The sequence below is a fragment of the Stegodyphus dumicola genome, chromosome X1 (assembly GCF_044657685.1).
Source record: "Stegodyphus dumicola isolate Sdum_Otavi_A_Nest chromosome X1, ASM4465768v1".
Classification (NCBI taxonomy): Eukaryota; Metazoa; Arthropoda; class Arachnida; order Araneae; family Eresidae; genus Stegodyphus; species Stegodyphus dumicola.
In genome coordinates, this window is record NC_140780.1 from 126,974,880 (window position 1) to 126,995,043 (window position 20,164).

The 20,164-nt window shown below is 31.8% G+C and overlaps 1 protein-coding gene across 1 annotated transcript in view; it reads right to left on the reverse strand.

Moving 5' to 3' along the window:
- LOC118198024 (uncharacterized) overlaps positions 1-1,694 on the reverse strand; it is a 286,163-nt gene extending 284,469 nt beyond the window's left edge. The window contains exon 1 of the mRNA XM_085807216.1: positions 1,208-1,694. Coding sequence (XP_085663342.1) covers positions 1,208-1,259 — 52 coding nt within the window. The 5' untranslated portion in view covers positions 1,260-1,694. The remainder of the gene's footprint in view (positions 1-1,207) is intronic.
- Between the last annotated feature and the right edge of the window lie 18,470 nt (positions 1,695-20,164).

A 20,164-nucleotide genomic window follows, 5' to 3' on the forward strand; every position in this document is an offset into this window, starting at 1 on the left:
TGTATTCTGGTGAGGACTACGGAAAGGAAAAGTTATAGTAAAGGTTTAAATCATAATAATTGATTAGTTAACATAAAACACATTATAAATTAATAATTTGAATTAATAAGGGCTATATTCAACTCAAATGAAGTATAATATTTTTAAAATTTCTTAACGACAGTAAAATAGATTAGATTTTATATTTTTACTTTGCATTCGTTATCTGAAATCTTAAAATAATATACCCTAATTATTCGCTTCACTAATAAGACTGGTGATTCTAACTATAAAGCATGAAGTTGCTTAAGAAAGTTAACAATTCCATCTAATATCTGAAATAATAATTTACGGGTTATCTCGAATAAAGATGGGAACTTTAATATTCCATTTCCAATCTGAATCTCTTGTGTCGGCAAAACGGAAATGAATTCAGACATGAATATAATGTATATATCTGAATGCGTATATGAATGCAAATCTTTAATATGATTTTTTATTATGATTTGTTACTAGTAGAGGATTCAAAAATATATAAATGAATAGGTATAATCAATAATGAAAGATTATAAAATGAATTTAAAACACGTTTCTACTACGTGCAAGATTAATAACTTCACATTTCTTGTTTCTTACCTCTGTCTTAAAAATAATCTATTGATCAGCTCATTTACTCAAGTTAAAAAGTGAACTCATTTCCTTTTCAGTATCACTTTTACTACGAATTTATATTTTTGCATCATTACATTATAGCGTTAGTAGAAATGACATTCATTCCTTTCTAAATGTTAATAATATTACCAAGAATAAAGAAAATATGTTAATGAAACATACATTATGTTAATTAAATGATTTAAAACGTTTTGAAAGTTTGCACGTATTCACAAGTAATCCTCAGTTTTCGGAGTCGGCAATTCGAATTTTCTTACCGTGATGCGAAAAATGTGTATAGAATAGAGAAATTGGCTTGAATAAAATGTAAGATTTTAATTGAATAAAAAATTAAACAACAATCATATGACTCCCCAGGAGAAAATACTTAATAATTTGACCCTTGTGAAAATTTGTCGAAATGTTTTACGAAGTGTTTAAGCAAGAAATAACTTCGCAGTTTTCCAATTTGTAATATGCTACAACATGAATCCAACGCTCCTGTAAATTTTCCTCAGGTATACGTAATATTGGAGATGTGAAAAAATAATGTCTTCACGAAGACATATAGGCTTACCAGTCATTGTAGTCAGCATTGCTTCCAGCAGAGCTGTCACCGTTAGAATCATTGAGGGTAGCTAAGTCATGTGTGTGCGCGGAATTCTCGATTTCGGGAAACGCGCTTTTCTCCGCGATTCTGAGTGAGGTGTGCACTTCTCCCAACTTCTCCGGAGTCTGCCAAGTATCTGTTCGGAAAGGTTGGTGGCGCTTCACGTAACCTGCAGTTAGCACGTGGTCTTCGCGCACGTGGGTTCAAGAAAGGTCCAACAGTCAATGCATGTTTTAAATCTTTTTTTTTTTTTTTTTTTTTTTTTTTTTGAGAAATTTGGGCGCTCTTCGTAACTTGCAAGTTGGCACGTGGTTTCGGTCATATGGGTTCTACAAAACTCCCTCAAGTCCGATTTCTTTGATTTTTTTTCTAAGGCTTTTAAAGGAGAACTATAACTCTATGAGATCAAAATTAAGGTTATTTTTTACCATTAATTAACACCGGATGAAACGTTAAATCTTCTAATAGCCTTTCCGAATGATAAAATAATGTGTAATAGAAATAATAAATTTCCGTTCGTAAAGTAATCGTTGGTTATTAGAGATTGTTTAGAAGAATGAAATTATATTGGACAAAGCAATAATTTCTAGCGATTAGGATGTTCAGACTACATTCAGACGACTGTCAAAGCTTTGAAACCAGGTGAAGAAAAATCTATAAGTTTAGGGAGTAAATTATTGATATAATTATACGTCTCATAGAATTAAAAAGGGTTAATTTAATTTTTGGGTAATAAATTTATTCAAAAATAAGGTATTCTGAATGAAGAATTATTTTTTTTTTTTTTAGAAGCGAAGCAATAAAAATAATAGAAATTGCAAACTGTAGATTCAAGCTCACCAAAGCAGGACGAAAATTAAATTACGAATCAGTTATAACTTTAATAATAATAAATAAAGGTTTATGCTAACACAAATTTTTACTTTGCAGCTGATAAATATCTTAGTCATTATTGATGCAAAATATATTTTTTAAATCTTTGCTCACGTTTTGATACGTATGTAGAACGGAATACAATAATCCATCGCGTTCCCATGAATGTAAAGAAGACAACGTGTAAAAGCAAATTTTTCTCGTTGGTCTAATGTCTGTTTTCTAACTTGTTAGGTCAAAATGTTGGATTAATATTTGATAATATTTACTTATAAAAATCTTCTAGGTTAATTAATCGTGTTCACAGGCCTTGTGAAATTAAAACCCTTTGTATGTGATTGTTTAAATTTTGGTGCATGAAATCACACATTCATTTTTACTTTCTTAGCATATTTATCGTCTAAAAGACAAAAGGATATTCTAATAAAACCAAATTTTAGTATTGAAAAACCTTATTTCTACATTATTCTTGTCGTTAATATAACGCTACATTTTCTTCCCTCCCTGCAAATGCAGTTTCGTAGAATACGACCAGTTATGTAAGAAGAGAGATTCCTCAGAAATAATCCTAATCCGTTTCCATCATAGAGTTTCATATTTTAGTTGCGCCATAAAAAGGCCTCAGGAAACGACTTAGATTCTTTGGAAAAGAAGTGTTCTTTATCGAGATGAAATGTCATCAAAATTATTGTCACATGTATCTTTTCTTAGTTTTACGATCCCATCAAAATTATGAAACAGCTTCTCTCAGTAAGTATTCATTTTTCTCCAATGAAATTCATTCGCAATTGCTAACAAACGAATCTCGAATCTACCATAGAAGATTATTAATAGAAATTTGATGCAATTAAAAAATCTCAACTAATATTTCTAATTTAGAAAAGTATCTAATTTAAGTATCCCACTTACGTCCTTTTCCATCTTTCTACGATAAAAGGTTATATTTCTGGTGCTAGAAAAGTGAGTGAAAAAATAAGTCTTGAAAGAGGCTCTGACAGTGTAGTTAAATAATTCAAGATTTTATAAGCCTCTTTTTCACCTTTCTGTTGGCGATATTCGTAAAATCTAAGATTCAAAACGTTTTGAAAATTTTGTTGGAATGATACTATTTCGCTTGATTAATCGCAGAACACCCCAGAGTTTCTTAAAGAACATTTGAAAAAATAATAACTAAAAAGAGCTTTAAAGAATGATTTTCCTTCTGCAGCAATTTTACTCAAGAGTTCTAATGACTGTGATAGCGATTTTACTACGAAATTTTGTGATTTATTCACCGGGTCGGTTTACCACCATTAAATCTGTAAAAAAGTTTTTAACTTCTACCATTTCAAGTAACCAAACTAAAAGGGTTCTTATTCAGATTTAACTTATTTCAAACCAGGTTGTCATTTTAATTCATGGTTCTGAATTTGAGTTAAAATTACTCTTAATTTCTGCTCTTTGTTCATTGTTCATTTTCATTGTAAAAATAATTAAAACGTGTATGAATTGTCTTATGTAAACGTGTAGGGTTTGTATTTATTTTAACTAACATTTATTTTAAGCTATCTTTCCTGTCAAGCCTTTATTTTCCCCTGGAATTGCCAATGCCAGAGTATGTAAATTTTAGTAGAACGCGCAAAGTATTCAAATTTTCAGCGGAAGTATTTTTGAGTTAAATAGAAGGGAAACGAGTTTGTAGGTGTGCTTTCTTGATTCACGAGCGTGAAGGTTGCTAGGTAGAAATTTAAGAACCGCGCGTTTCGGCCTGTGAGCCTACTTCGGCAGTTAGTTGAATCTTTAACTTCTTATTCAGAAAGTTGCTGAAATCTCAGCTGTATCTCAGATCGCGGTTAAATTAGTCACTTTTATAGAGCCTCGTAGGTAGTGACTTGTTATTTATTCATTTTTAGTTGTACTTTCTTATTTTTATTTAACCGCCGGGTCGGCGTAGTTTGTGAGCGTCAAGTGAACGCATTTGTAACTTCTAAAGTGGAATAAAAAGGGGGTTAAACCCTTCTTAAGAGTTTGTGTAATTCCAGTTCATAGCAGTCACTACTATTGTTACGGGAAAGTTGGGGCCACGCAACATCACAAACGAATGAAGTGAATCTTGTTTTAGGTAAAACGTATGTTGGAAAATATATATGACTGTGAAAGAAACACATTCTTAGTTCTTGAAGAAAATAACTTTGTGCAGGTCCAAGTGTGATAGCAGTAGTATGTTTACTATTACACTTGGGATTTGTGTGGAACTATATGAATGCGCTCGGTGCCCTGATGATGTTAGAGAAGATCGGATTAACTTGTATAATTTAAATGTCTATTCGTATTACGAGAAAAGTGTTCTTGATACTTAAAATAAGACTTCTTTTTATTAGTAAAATATGGAAAACTTATTCAACCATGCAGTATAGAACATGAATGGTAAGAGTGTAGAAAAATATATTAACCTAAAATGTACATTATCTATCTTGTTCATTTTGTTCTTAGATATTATCTAACGAACTAAGTAATTAAAATGTACTTCTCACGCAAAACATTAAACTTCTTTTTATTTAATAGGATGTAAGTCTTCTCTTTCAACTCCAAACGTTTTTCATGTCTATATACGGTCACGATAACATGGTGGAAGTTGTCTCATGATGTTTGGTACCATGACTGAGGCAGAATATCTCTCAAGACCCTGCATCACTTAGTTGTTCTGATGCTTTTCATAATTATAACTGTAACTCCAACATCAGATGCTAATTACATTCATACTTGGAGAATATGATGGCCATTATGATAGACGAAATTTCTTGTCATGATCTTAGAACAGTTTAGTGGGTCATGAAATATAATGTTTTTAAAATATACCTTCGCTACCATGTTGTTGTTGTTATTACTAATCTCCATATCTAGGAATATACTAGACGAGGTCCACGAGTCCATTCACCTTCAGAAAATCGAAAACAAGCTTAGGAGACTTGTAAAGATCCTCAAGAGACAATTCCAGCGCTCAAGTGTATATGCCGGTGATGCCGATCCATTTATCATAAAAGGGTGTACTTGGTCCACCTCGTTGGTCAGGTACGTGAGTAGTTGCAATTTGTCTGTAAAGTTTTATTCAAATTACTAGACCTCATGCATCCGCCAGGATATATCCTAAACTGCATTCAGAAGAAAAGGAATCGTTGGATGAATATCATACACAAGTTTGTCCGTCAACATAATGAAATATAAAAGCGAGGTTCATCTGACCAATGGATCTTTGCAAACCCTCTGTGGCTCATTTTTGCGACTGTGTGCTCATTGAAAGCGTTGATAATAGTGAACTATTTTGAGCAAAGCCACATAAATAAGTGCGTACTTAGGCAGACACAGAACTCTGTGTGTACGCAGAACTCTGTGTTTACACATGTGAGATTCATCACCATTAAAGACATCGTTAAGCACAGTATCTTTCTCAATGCTAATAACAATATGAGACAACCTAAGCTAAATGTTGCCACAAATGATGTAATGCCGGCCAACGACTTTTCAGCGCCTAGAAGGGACACCTTTTTTGGATTATCTGTGACAAAAACTAATTAACGCGAAAGCTAAATAACCTATAACTGCTACTGTTTCGAAGGTGCTTTTACCAATCATACCGTTACGACCAGAACATTCTCACGATCAGGTAAATTCTTTGCTTCTCCTATATCCAGGTGAAATTAGGAAAACTTCGATCCAGGTGTTATACGTCATTCGAGATCTTGGTATGTGCCATCAACAGGAACATAAATCTGTATAATGCAGATACAGTTTTCATGTTTCGCTGTTCGGTTTATAATGCAATAAAGCTGTTACAATATTTATTATGAATAAAGAAGGAAAATATTCGACTGAGTTAAATTATGATTATTTTCAAATGAAAATTTGATACATTGTGTTTTATAGAAAATATTTATTTTCCATAAATACGTATATCATATTATACACGATTTACTCACAGTCTATCTACATTTATAGAGAGAAGAGAATTAATTTTACTTTATTACCACTAAAGCAGCATAAGGGGTCTCTCTCATTGTCCCTTAGCTGGATTGATAAGTATACACATAGGCAAGCGATAGATAAATAAATTCACCTTATTTTAATTTTAAACTGGTTTCCTTCGTTTTGACCAAATTGATCTTTACATTATTGAAATTATAAGACTTAAAAAGAGATGAAAAAGACTATATATGTATATATATTTGTAATAATAAAATTCCATAGTCAAGAATACACTTAAGTTTCTAACTGTATGTTCTTTTTATTTTTAATGGCGACGTTCTCTTATTTGAAAGTACGTGGAATTAAATCCACAGCCCCGTAGTCAAGTTGTTTTTCCCGCCTTTTATACACGTACAGTTATAGAATGTTCTGGAAATATTTAAAGCGAACTGGATTGGCTGACGAGGCTGACGTCATTTCTTGGAAGCTCCGCCTTTCCAGAGGCTATAAAAGGACTCGCAAAAGAATATCGGGGCTTTTCTTAAATGTCACGATGCAGTAAACTTCATACAAAAAGTTATTAGTAATTCTTTTTATTTACTCCGGATATCTGATTTTGTAACTGCTATTTTTTCCTGAAATATAATAAATAGATCCTGTTTTTTAAACTTATCGTCTCATAATTTTAAGCTACGACTACATCTATGATTCTTCATCAATCTATTTATTCCGGACAAAAGCTGGTACATCACATATATATTTAAAAAAAATATGTAAATCAGCTTTATAATTTTATTTAGCAATAGCTTATTAATTCATTTTTAATTCGGGTATTTCTTCTCTGTATTCTAAAACTAGTAATAACTTTTCTGGACTGCGCCATTCCTAGATTAATCTGTTACAGGGTTTGAGTAACTCTCATGATGTAGCTAATTCGGAACTTGAACTCAAAATTTTGAGGACTGAAACCTTTCTAACCTAAATCAAAACCTTCCTCTTGATGAACTTCCATACTGGATAACTGCGCACTTTAGCTTCTGCCTATTTTCCTGTAATGACGCTATTTCGCTGTGCTCTCTTCCTATCGTAAAAGTATCAGAGTTGTAAATGTACTTGAATAAGCACGATTGGAGTGCCAAGTAAAGTGTGGCCACAAATGTCAATTGAAATAAAAATGAAGATTTAATCTACCTCGACTGCCAAGTTTGCTCTTCATTACGAATTCAACATTTTAGCATTCTAGCTAGCCAGAGTTCTTCCTCTTCAATATGAATTCTGCGTAATACGCCATCAACATTTGTTAAGTATTTTTCTTTTTTTTATTACATATATATAAATATATACACATATATGCGAATATGTGTTAATATACTCACAGCGAATAAAATACACTAATTAAATACATTAACACAGTTATAGCAATTAGAAATCAACGGATATTTTTATTACTAAAACATAATCAAAATCTTGCAGCAAGTTATTCACGTATGTAATAAGCTCAATATATATAAATAGCAAAAATTCGCGTCAAAATATCCACTTCAAAATGTCATTCAAAAAAGAAAACTTCAAATTCTGTATCAGGTTTCAAAGTGATGAAAACTTTGATACTTATTAAAAAGTAAAATAAATAAAAATTAGTAGAAAATTTCGGAATAAAATTATCATAATAATTTATTATAAACTAGTGAGATAGAAGCCTGCGACCGAAAATTGGGTATATTAGAAAACAGTGTAAAATCATTACAACAACAATATTTATTAGCAATGAACAGCATAACATTTATTAAAGAATTGAACTCCTCTAGGTCCAATGCACAAGATCAAAAATATTATTTATGAAATAGAAATAATTCGTACATGTTCTGAAAATAAACTAAAATGGAATCTAATTTAATGAATATTAAATATCTGTTTCTAAAACCTAGAACAAAAGAAGGCAGAAAATAAAAATTGTCAAATCTTTGAAACTGGCAAAGGACTTCAAAGAGTCGAAGGAAATATTTTATTGGTTGTTGCTTTATAAGACGGAACTTCAATGCAAAGGGAAGGCAACTATGAAAAAAGGGCGTGGGTTGTAAAGCTACGAAGTCAACTACTTCAAATTGTTCCTGTTAAATGCAGCATACGTTCCCTTTGAGCTAAGGGTAAAACCGACGTAAGGGGTAAACACGACATTGAAAAGAATCCAAAGTTTTATGCATTTGAAGAACCTGCAGTTTTCTTTAAAAACCAAATAAAACTGGCTTTTATGTAACAAGCAGAATAAATCGATCGAACAGAATGCTGCCTTTGGTAACTTATCAGAAAATTCAGCTATAGCATATTTAGATCTGATAGCTGCTCTTTAAACAAATATTTACCGGTAAAGAAACATAATGAAAATTACCCTTGTTCCCATACCTTGTCTCATTTGTATACTCTTAAAGTTTACATTTTCTGTCATTAGTGGAGAATTAGGTTTAAAGAATAGTTTTAAGTTCAAAAACTTTCAAAAATTTATCATAGTTTTAAGTTCAAAAATTTAGCAATAGCTTAATGTTTTAAGAAACTTAATCTGCATGAATGCAGGTGACTTATAACTCATGTTAATTCCTCCGTCGATTAATCTACTTACAAAGCAGGTTCACAAATCATTGAGATATGGTTTGGATCCCGGAGAAGGAAGATATATTTGTAAGTATGTAGTGTTTCTGTTTCGTAGGCTTGCATAAAATCTGTAGGGCCGAGAGTTCGCTCAACAGCTTTCCTGTAAGAAAAGAGTGAGCAGGATATCATCGGATTTACTTCAGCAGATGTTCTAGATCAAAACACATACTGTTTGGTTTTGGGTAGAAAACTCAATGGATATTAGCCTAAGAGAAGGAATGCCTACTTGGAGCGCATTTTAAGGGAAATCATCTTTTTTTCACGTTATACGTAAGGAAAATAACGAAATATCTCATAAAGGCAGCCCATTAGCCGGGAATTAAACTCGGGTCGAATTATCAGCTCACTGCAATCTTATCTCCTGGCCGCTGGTGTACCTCTCGATCCAGCGACAAACTCTTTCACCGCATTGGGGATATGCCAAGAGCAACGGCATTTTATTAACTTCCAAAGCTTAATTCTTTACAATTTCTTGACATTTAATACTTCTCATTTGTATACTGCAGTGTATCTCCTGCTACATTTCCACATTGGGCTGTATTCTATATTCCTTTTCTGTGCATACTGTGATTGCGCCCTATAATGATTTCTTACTCTGAAGCTCATTAAAGTTTAAGAGCTGCCGCTATTGGAAGGGATTTCTTCATTAAAGCTTTTCAGCTTCCTTTCAGCTTAATAAATGACACATTTTTCACTAAAAATTAGTTATGGCTTAGATGTCACCCCTTCTTTCCCTTTGACAACTGCCGGAATGTTATAAATATTTCATTTTTAACTTAGTTTTCAATTCATTAATGAAATCAGTAGCTCAAAAACCTTGAATTTCACACTAAGAACGTGAATCTTACTTCTGATAAGCAGTAATTACTAAACCTTCCATTTCATTAATGACCGTTCATATGTCTACCATTCTTTAAATTTTCTTTCTGTTGAAATTATTCAAAAATGTTCTTTAGTAGGTGAATTAGGTTTGCTTTAATTACTTCTAAGCAAAGTTAAAACTTAGAAAGCTAGGCTTCATATACGTTTAAATAAGATTAAATATTCAAAAAATGTTATTGAAAGATTGCTTTTTCTTTTTTCGTTTGTAAAATTCAGTAAAGTCTTAAATATTATGACAAAAATATGGATACTTTCATATAAAATATTGTATAAATAAGCTACGTAATTAATGTTGCTTCAAAACCGTAATTGTGTCCTTATAAAGATAAACAATACTCTGAACATGTAGTGCATATCTACAGCCATATTTAGCTTCATTCTCTTAACTGTATGAGTAGTGGTACTGTTCTGAGAATGATAAATATCCAATACGAAAAATTTTTTTTGCTTCGCTGATATATTCTCATGGAAACAAATTGTAAAAGTATGCTACATTTGTAGTTTTTGTACTTAAACTCTTAATTCGTTTCCTGCAAATGATCTCATGCATATGCGGAATTTTCAAAAATATAATTTTAAGAAATTTGAAATGTTTCGAATTTTAATTTGAGCCATAAGCAAAACTTCATAAATTGCGCAAAAATATGTAACATAAAAGAAAGCTTAAAAATCTCTCAAGAAGTCTCAAAAGGCTTAGATGCGAAAGAAAATCAAACCTTAAGTAAATTACTCCAAAGAGAACTTTCATTTAGTTTTAGCTTAATGAGATTGAGTGCCAATGAGGCTCGCGTTGAAAGAAAGATTGATAGAGACATGATGGCGCTTCCTTTCTTTACGACGAAACTTTTGTAAAAGAAAGTAATGTCGGATATTTCTGTGGAAGGACACGTTGAAAGGTATTCTAGTTGCTGCAGACAAATTGCTAAATACAACGTCTTGAATTTAAAGATCGGACCTGGTAAAAAAGGATTTAAATAATTTGACATAAATGAACAACATATCTATTGATTTTAAGGCAAAAAAAATCATAGAAAGAACCATAAAACAGTTAGATGAGAAACATTTTCTTTCTAAAAGTTTCTACAATTTAACTTTATTTGTGAAAAAATAAAAAAAAATGTACTGATACACTGTTCTCTAATTTTCTTAAAATTAAAACTTATCCCTTTAAGGAATTAAATTATACAGTCAGTTTCATTCTACATATCCAAAGTACTTAAAAAGTTCTAAATGAAGAAAACTGAAGCCTGTGACTGCAAAAAGCTAAAGGTTCTCATTATTTGTTTATTAAGAATGAGTAAAAGCCCTTAAGAAATATTTTGTTTTAATCTTTTGAGTAAAAAGAATGAGAAATCCTCCGGCCAAGTGGGTTTTTTCTTCTTCCCTATTAGTTCTTTATTTGATTACGAGGTATTAAAACTTAAAGGAACAAAACTATTTCTAAGAAGTAATCTGATTTCTTAAATTTAACAACTGAAGATTCCGAAGAATATTAAATGCACTTAAAGAATTTTTCGTAATGGAGTTTTTTAAAATTTGAAATTAAAAGCTCTTCGCTACTGTCCGTAAATTTTTCTTTTTTAATCATCAAGATTTCATAAGCTCTGAATTACAAATTCGTGTTTCTTCTTCACAAAAGTCGTTTCTAATATCCAAATCTGTGTTACTTGTAAAAAGCGGAAAATAAAAATTTGAATATGAATGTTTAAATATTAGATTTCGTATTACCTCAAAAAGAAAATTTTAAGCTTTTATTTGACACAAGAATAAAGTAAAGCGATCTAGAGTGGTTAATTTATCTTACTTTAATATAATCTTATTTGTTGAAGTTAAAAGTTTTGTTAATTAAGTGGATGCACAATTTATTAACGAAACTGCGAATTCTAAACTTTTACAGCTTGAATAGTTTTCGTTTTTATAAACAGAACAAGAGAAGACAGATTCAAGTTATAAATATTGATGTATTGCTAAACTAGTTTGTATAATAAGATTCTCAACATAAAAAAAATATTTTTAAACTGCAACAATAATAATATACGTATATATCACATTTCTTTGTTAATATTTTCTCAAGTTCACATAAAACATTCATAGGCCCAATATATGATATAATAAGCTACAAGAAGAATATATAATATATATGATATAATAAGCTATAAGGTCATAATAAAGGACATTCTAACGATGAAATTGCAGGAAATTTGTAACCAAACACCTTTTATAAACATTGGCAAATTAAAAATTTGATTTACATATACAGTTATAATCTTAAATTTCCAAGAACTAACAATGCTACCTAGAAGGAAAACATGTTACATAGGTTCCAAGGTAATTTTTGACAATTCTGAAATTTACCCGATGCTCGGGAGTTAGTTAGTCAACCGCTCAACACCAAGCAAGCGCACAAATGACTAGATACAAACCGTCCATTGCAGTCCTTAACCTTACAATAACATCACAGGAACGTTACAATAAGTCCCGTTACAACAGATCCGCCCTCTTGAATATTGATGGGGAATAGTCTCCTTATAGCGCGTCGTAGGCATGAGCACTTGCCCAGGATCATCGCATAATAGTTGCAGTGGGAAATGGAGACTCTACGCCATCTGTCGTAAATCATCGTAACTATCTGAAGCAGATACTCCAACTTACTAAGTCTGGAATTACACATTCAAGTCTTTTTCTTTGTTATCATATACTGAATAAGAGTTTCGAATAGGCACACTAAGTAATAATTCAACTCAATAGATCGTCACACACAAGGTCGATATATCTTCAATAAAGTTTCCTTCGTCTCGCACATTCCATCAAGTCATCACAGCACTACTTCCGCGTGTCCTCACTTATATCCTTACTTTTTTCTCATTTATCTTATTTCGCTAAAATATTTTCGAACATCTCAATTATCTTTCTCTTTCCTTTCTTTTCTTCCGTTTTCCACACGATTTTTTCTCATTTCACACTTGAGCTATATTAATTAAAACTGACTTTTGACAAGATTACACGTAGCACCTTCTTACACCACTCTTTTCCAAACCGATTACTAGCACGCAGCTAGTAAATTTATGCTCTGCCGACCCTAAGAAAAGGTTTCTAACGTATCTTTTTCGCACAGCATGAGACAAAATGCAACCGGAGAAACGTCTCTTAAAGAATCAACAGGCCTCCTAGACCGTCTGTTTACATTTTGTTGTCTTATCACTCCAAAAGCTAATCAACATTAAAATAGCCCCATGTTTAATAATTTTTGCCCCCAAAGTTATTCCTTCTCTCGCCTCTTACAACGAATATGCTTGTTACGTATTTTAATTTTCCATAATTTTAGCTCTTCCGGATATTTTAAAAATTATGTGGAAAGGAAAATTTTCTTTCAAGGCACCTTTTGCATCGAGTTCTCATTAACATGACAGGAAATATTTCCTCTTGCGCTATAGACAGTTCTGCTATGGCGAAAGGAACTTTTATTCTGATACATTTGTTTATCTAATTGCAGGTACCTACAATATACCCATACATAAAATTACCCGCCTTTCCTGCCATCGAATTATAAGAAGTAGTTAAAATTATCCCTCAAGTCAGATCGCTGCATAACTAAGTCAAATGAAACCTTCAAAGTCAACTAAGTCAAATGAAAACCATGTGATACTATGTGGTATATGGGGAACTTGTTGAGTTTCTTTTAATAAAAAAAAAATGAAACCTTATCTTGAAAGCAACATACAAACACGAAATACTATTGCTTCCATTTCATTAATGATTAAAAATATTAAATGCACACCAAATAGACTTTTAGTGTCAGTTTAAGAAAAAACTTAATCGAACATTAAATATAAATTAATACAGTGAACGTTTCGCAGATAAAACAATGACTTTTCTCTCAAAATGCAAAACTAATGTATTTAATTTTCTTGCATAGATTTTATGCACATCCTACTGTTTACAACTTTTAGTTTATGTTTATCTAATTACCCTCCCCCATGAATCTCCTTTGGCTGTTAAATAAATAAATATGTAAACTGTTTTTTTCATAAACAGTAAACACGTTTCAGCTAAGTTCTACAACTGCATATTTTGCTTTATACGTTTGTTTTTGTTTTATATTATGCGTGAAGAAGCAGTTTATTATGGAGAAGTTGAAACTAAAAGGCGTTTATAACTAATTTAAAATATAAAGCCCTTATTCATAATTGCTCTTACTTTCATGCAAAGGTACTTTGTGGCCTAGAACAGTGTGGTCCAACCTTTAGTTACTCGAGGACCAATCAAACGTTAGTATAGGAGAGTGAGGGCCAGAGACATTAAAGAAAGAAAATGAATTACATATAAATCACTAGTTTAATATATAACTTTATTTTACAATCTAGAAATCAATGTGATGATTGTCACTACTTTTCTATACAAGTTTATCAATGTCCACTGCAATTTCAGGAAGGCAAAGTCTCAGTCTCGATTCCAGTGAAGCACTTTAAACGCGATTTCTCATTTTTGACTTAATTTGTTTGAGAGCAGAAAAAGCACTTTCACACAACTATGTACTGCCAAATAGCGATGACATTTGCAAAGATAATTTATGCAATTTGGGAAAACATTTGTTAGAAATCAGTTTCCAGAAATGTTCAGTGACATCACACATTTTAGTCTGGTAGAATGGATCTGCCTGAAGATCACAAATTTCCATTTGAAGGCCGCAAGGCACCTCACTTACTTCATTTTCTATGTGGTTGTTTAACAATGGAAGTTTTGATTTTAGGGAGTCAAAATTCTGGAATCTATCCTGGAACTCTTTCTTGATACCAACAATTATTTCATGAAACATACTAAAATTTGTGTCATTTTCGTCTTTCAGCTGCTGACAAAATGGGAAGTGTGCCGTATTATTTGCCTTCAGAGCAATTTGCCTTACATTAAGGTTTTCAAAAGCCTTCAATATGTCCATAAAGCTGGGCTATATTTTGTTTTCCGCCTTGTAGTTGTTTGTGTATTTATTGTTTTCCGCCTTGTAGTTTCAAGTTTGAAGCATTTAGATGTGTTGTTAAATCTATCAGAAAATTAAGATTATTTAAAAACTGGATTACTTCCAATTTTTCTTGATACTCATACCCAATGTTTTCTTTTTTAAGAAAAGGAAGAATTTTATTCCTCAACCCAAAAAACTGTTGCGGACAATTTCTAGCATTTAGCCAGCGCACTTGATTGTACAATGAAATGTCCCCAATCGCAGCATCCAAATTGTCCACAAATGCAATAAATGCTCTGCGTCTCTGGGCTTTGCCTCCCCTTATTAAATTTACAATGTTTACAACAGTTTCATTATCTGAACAATATAATTTATATTATTCAATTATTATATTTAATATAATTATTTATATTTGCTATTTAAAGCAGTAAGAAGGTTTTTTTTTGTTTTTTCCAAATATTCAACTAACATTTTTTTTCCAGTAAAGAAGGCCAAGTGCCAACAAAATGAATAAGAGGGCTGCATGCGGCCCGCGGGTGCAGGTTGGACCACGCTGACCTAGAAAATGATTTCGACGGCTGTTCGTTTTTCTTTCATATGATGTTAAAATTGAGTATTGCGAAACAGTAAAAAACATATTTTTATGGAAAGGCCTATCTTCACAGAGGTCTTCGAGGGAAGACCTCTGTGATTTTTCAGCAGAAAAACATCAATACTTCTGTGAATGGAATCTTACAAAAAGCTGCCAAAATTGAGTGGTTTCTAGAGTCTGTTACAGTTTGGTCTTTTTTCTATTGCACTTCTTTATGCAAGTCATCATTTGTAACAGATGAATGAGTTCCCTTGAGTTTTATATTTAGTTTAGAATACAAGTATTTTAATTAATCATTAAAGTCACATTTAATTTACAACATAGATATTATAATTGATATCACATCTTCTATTATTACACCTTAAGTCAATGTATCGACTGAGCATGGAAAGATTTAATAAGAAGGGTTCTATAAGAAAATGTAATATATTTAATAAAGGACGTAGCTTCTGAAACACTTTTACCACTTCAAAAATTCAATCTTCATGAAGTACAGAATGAAATCTTCAATTATATTATAGCAATTAATATAATAATATAAATAAGCAAACTTTAATACAGTGTTCTCAGACTCATAATTCAGCTATATTTATAAATGATCTTGTTTTTCTTTGAATTGTAAGTACTGTGAATTGCTTTCATATACACTTATTCGTTGTAATATCTACAATAACCCTTTTGATAAAATACAGTTCTTGTTCATTGATCTTCCTTTAGGTTTAAAGAAATAATCAAACTTTGATAATGAAATACTGATCACTTCAACGTACGCAATAATTTATATCTAAATTAATAAATAGCATCATCCTTAGTTTAAGGATAATTCCCTGCTTATATAACAGAATAAGCAACGAAAGCATCAAAGCATCTTCTTTAACTAAAAAATAAGATTTCATTGTCTCGTGTATTCTGATTATTTAAGAAGTGAAATTACTCTGCTTTCCTAAATCCTCAGAAAATGTAAAACTGCTTATTTATAAATAAAATTTTATTATATTTCCATTTCAATCCTAAATTATTGTTATCGATGTTATCAGTCAGTTACAGCATACTGATATAAGAATGCTATGGTTTATATAAACTCACCTCTAATAAAAACTTTCCAATTTTTTTAGATGTATTTCTGAAAACTTAATTTTTCTTTTTTAATTTAAATTCACATATAAGTTATCTGTGTGAAATTCGAGCCACTTTTAATCCACTGAATCTGTAACGCTACCCATGGATACTTTCATAGTTTTAATTAAATCTAAATCACTTCTGAGCAAGACAGTATGTTTTACACACATTTCTCTTAAGGAACAGTTATTTTTATATCTGATTTTGAATAGTTTACATCGTTTTTCTAAATTTTTGCACTAAATTTCACTTTATAGCCTCTGTTTTTAAAATGAACAATTTTGATGACTCAACATTTTGCCTGTTATTCTAACGGGGGTTTATAATAATTTAAAAATTTTCACGTTCCTGGTTTCTAGATTTTGCTCATACCATATTTATGAAGTTAAATTCAATTTTGTTTTATAGCTAAGCAATGGTCTAACCTTCTAAACTAGTAGACGAATTTTCTTTTGGACTTACCAGAATACTAAATAAATGCAACAGAACAAATCAGCTAAAGATTTATTTTGACTTGAGCAAGAAGTCCAGAAATATCACAGCTGACAAAATTAACTTGTTTTTCCTTCGGAGCTGACAGATAACAATGAATCAAATTATTTACAAGTCAAAAAGTTTAAATTTAGATCCAAGCCACCAAGCTGTCTTATTCCAAAACCATTAACACAATTTTCCAAATACAGAGAATTGAAGAAAGAGTAGCAATTGTGCCTTATACGTACAGTTGCGGAGAAGCTTGATTAAGGCAAGCTGAAACTGCCAAACCTCTCTCAAAGTTAGCCTCTTGCTCCTATTTAAAACTCCTTCTATTTTTCCTAATATTGAGCAGCTAAAGCAGTAGAAGTATGAGACTGATTTCAACATATAAGTGACATGTTAATTAAAATAAACCGTATATATTATGAATAAAATTTTGCGGGTCGAAGGAACAGTAAAAGTATGTGACAGATTTTTAACATAAAAAATAATGCGTTAATTAAATTAACTTTTACATAATCTGAATGAGAAAACCGTTCACGAAGACTCATGGATGAGCAAAATAGGTGCGTTTATCATTAACCATAAATTTTTGTTACAGTGTTGAAAGTAGTAATTTTTCCCCCTTAAACCATCCGCCATTCCAGTTTGGAGTGAGTCACAAGAAAAGACCTCAGGATACAATGAAAGCAGCATTATTCAAAGATTTTGACCAAAAGATCCGCCGCTTATTGAGCTTTCACCAGATTCACGATAAGAATACTTTGGAAATTCAAATCAAGCAACTACAAGAACGTTTCAACATTACTAAGATCGTCAAATAGAGCAATAAATTCAGTATTATTTGTAACAAATTCTACTATGACTTGGTTCAACAAGAATTAATTACTTAGCACCAGCTTTTATCAGCCAATTAAAACCACCGCTAAGATACTTGTCAAAAAATTCAAGGCATTACATAGAAGGCTCAAAATTCGTCCCAACAATTATTTTAATAAATTTGCAAATCTCTATGCACTTCCTAAACTTCGCAAAACTCCTATCAAATTTAGATACATTGCAAATTGTACTAAGAATTTTTTAAAAGAAATCGACTACCTTTTTGCCAAGAAACTTAAACTAGTACTAGAAATTATTAATAATTTCAATTTTCATGATCAGCCCTGCAACTGGATTATCAGTAACAACTAAAAAAATCATAGAAACGTTGAATACACTTTAAATAGACAACATTCAATGTTACGACTTCGAAAATCTCTACGCCACTTTGCCTTTAGAAGAAATTCACGATAGCCTACTCACTCTCCCTGAGATTTTTCTCAAATCCTTTCACTAGAGAAGAATGGAAAGTTTTCCTCAACAGTGCACTATTTAACAATCATCTACAATTTGATAATAAAATATTTAAGCAAGTCCAAGGAATAAATATGGGCGCCAATAGTTCTACAGCAATCTGTGGATTATTCCTATTCACACAAGAATTTAAATTTATGCAGTCACTGAATATGGATTAACAGAAGTATTTCCAGCACGTTTATATTTATTATATTTATGACGTGATAGCTTTTAATAACTTTAACAAAATAGAGTACGCAAATATTTATCCTACTAGCCTTAAATTTTACGCCACCAATGCACAGCAAAATGACATAGTTTACCTTGATATTCAAATCATTAATTACAACCTTATTAAAATTTGGCTAATCTTTGGAATATGGTAACAGGTAGTTTGGCGACATTTTGGTAAGGTGATAAAGGGTACTAGCTAGGACTTTAGCAGTGTACATGGATAAAGTCAAGAGTGTGCACAATGCCATTTTTGTGCAATTCTGGGATTTTTTTTAAGTGAAAATAGGTCGACGTGTACATGGATGATACCGTGTATGTGCAATTCTTAAAAACGCGGCAAGCAGTGGGCGATTCTGCACTTTCTCCCGATTTCGCACCTAATCTTCGTCATGATTAAGCATTTTTGTTCCATAAAAGTTCCAGTATAAGCGTAATTCGGCTAGCAGATTGTTGGAATAAATGTTGAGTAAAAAACAAAAAACATGCTTTTACTTCGTGAAAAGAAAATGGCGTCCAAAACAAAACTAGCAGGTTGCTGTAGCAGGGTTGGTAGCCAAATTTTCGCCAAAAAAATCGTTAAGTTACCGTAATCCAAATATTAACCTAAAATTTATCACAAACGCAGATATTTCAAATTTCACACGCTCAAGCTCACTAACTGGACTTCTAACATTTCGAAAAGCGTCATTATTAATACTATCGATTTACAACTTCTAACAATAAAAAGAATTTGTAATAACATAGACCTTCTACAAGAGGAAATTCAATACTTCATTAGCATCTTGCAGGACAATCAAATTCCAAAAGCAGTTATTAGAAAGTCCTTAAAAAAGCTGCCATTAACCTGTTATTTTAAATTACTTGTTTTAGTGGCATAAAATTTTTAACCCAAATCCGAAAGGAAAGTAGCTGATGAATGACTAAATAGGTAATCTAATGTAGAAATATAAAACAAATTCTCAATAATTAAGACACAATAACACGCCGAATAAGTACTAATTCAGAAGTCAAACAACAAAAATCAGCGTTAATTTTCAAAATTTTCAGTTTTTTTTTTTTTTTTTTTTTTTTTTTTTGAAATTTCACAAATTTTGAAAATTAATGCTGATTTTTGTTGTTTGACTTCTGAATTAGTAAATTCTCAATACTCTTTTCTCTCAAAATTTAGCATAAGAGATCACTGTATTTACTACATAATATCAAGATATGCTAGCCAACTCTTTCTGTTATTAAATTTAAGGGCTTGTTTCTTTTCCGACAGTCGCTTCATAGCTTGAAAAATGACGAATTTTACTAACATATTTCTCCTTTTTTTTACATTTCAACTTGCTTTGGGCCATTTTAGCATTTGCATTGAATTTTAGCCATTTTGTTTTGTGGAAGAACAGTCGAGAGACCGGCAGTAAAATTTTAGCCCTTTTGGCTCATTCAGCATTATGGAGTGGTCGTAGGTCGTTTGCTGTCAAGGCATACTTTTGTAACGGTCGCTCAATCATCGCAACGCAACGTTCATTCCGTGCCTATTTCAATATTGCGCCCCGTGTTCGTACTCCTGGTCGGCAATCGATTGTTTCGTGGATAAACAACTTCAAGGAAACTGACGATGTGAAGAAGAGGAAACCTTGGCTTCCACGAACAGCAAGGTAACCACAAAACATAGACATGGTTAGGCTTTCTGTTTTGCGATCTCCTAAGTGCTCTACTCGGAAACATACTTCTACTGTTACGTCTTGTCCGCTCGATCTGTGAGGCGAATCCTTCACGAAGAACTGAAATTTCATCCCTACAAATTAACTATAGTGCAGGAACTTAATCTAAGTGATTTTATTGCTAGAGAAAATTCATGTGAAGCGCTTCTTTCAAT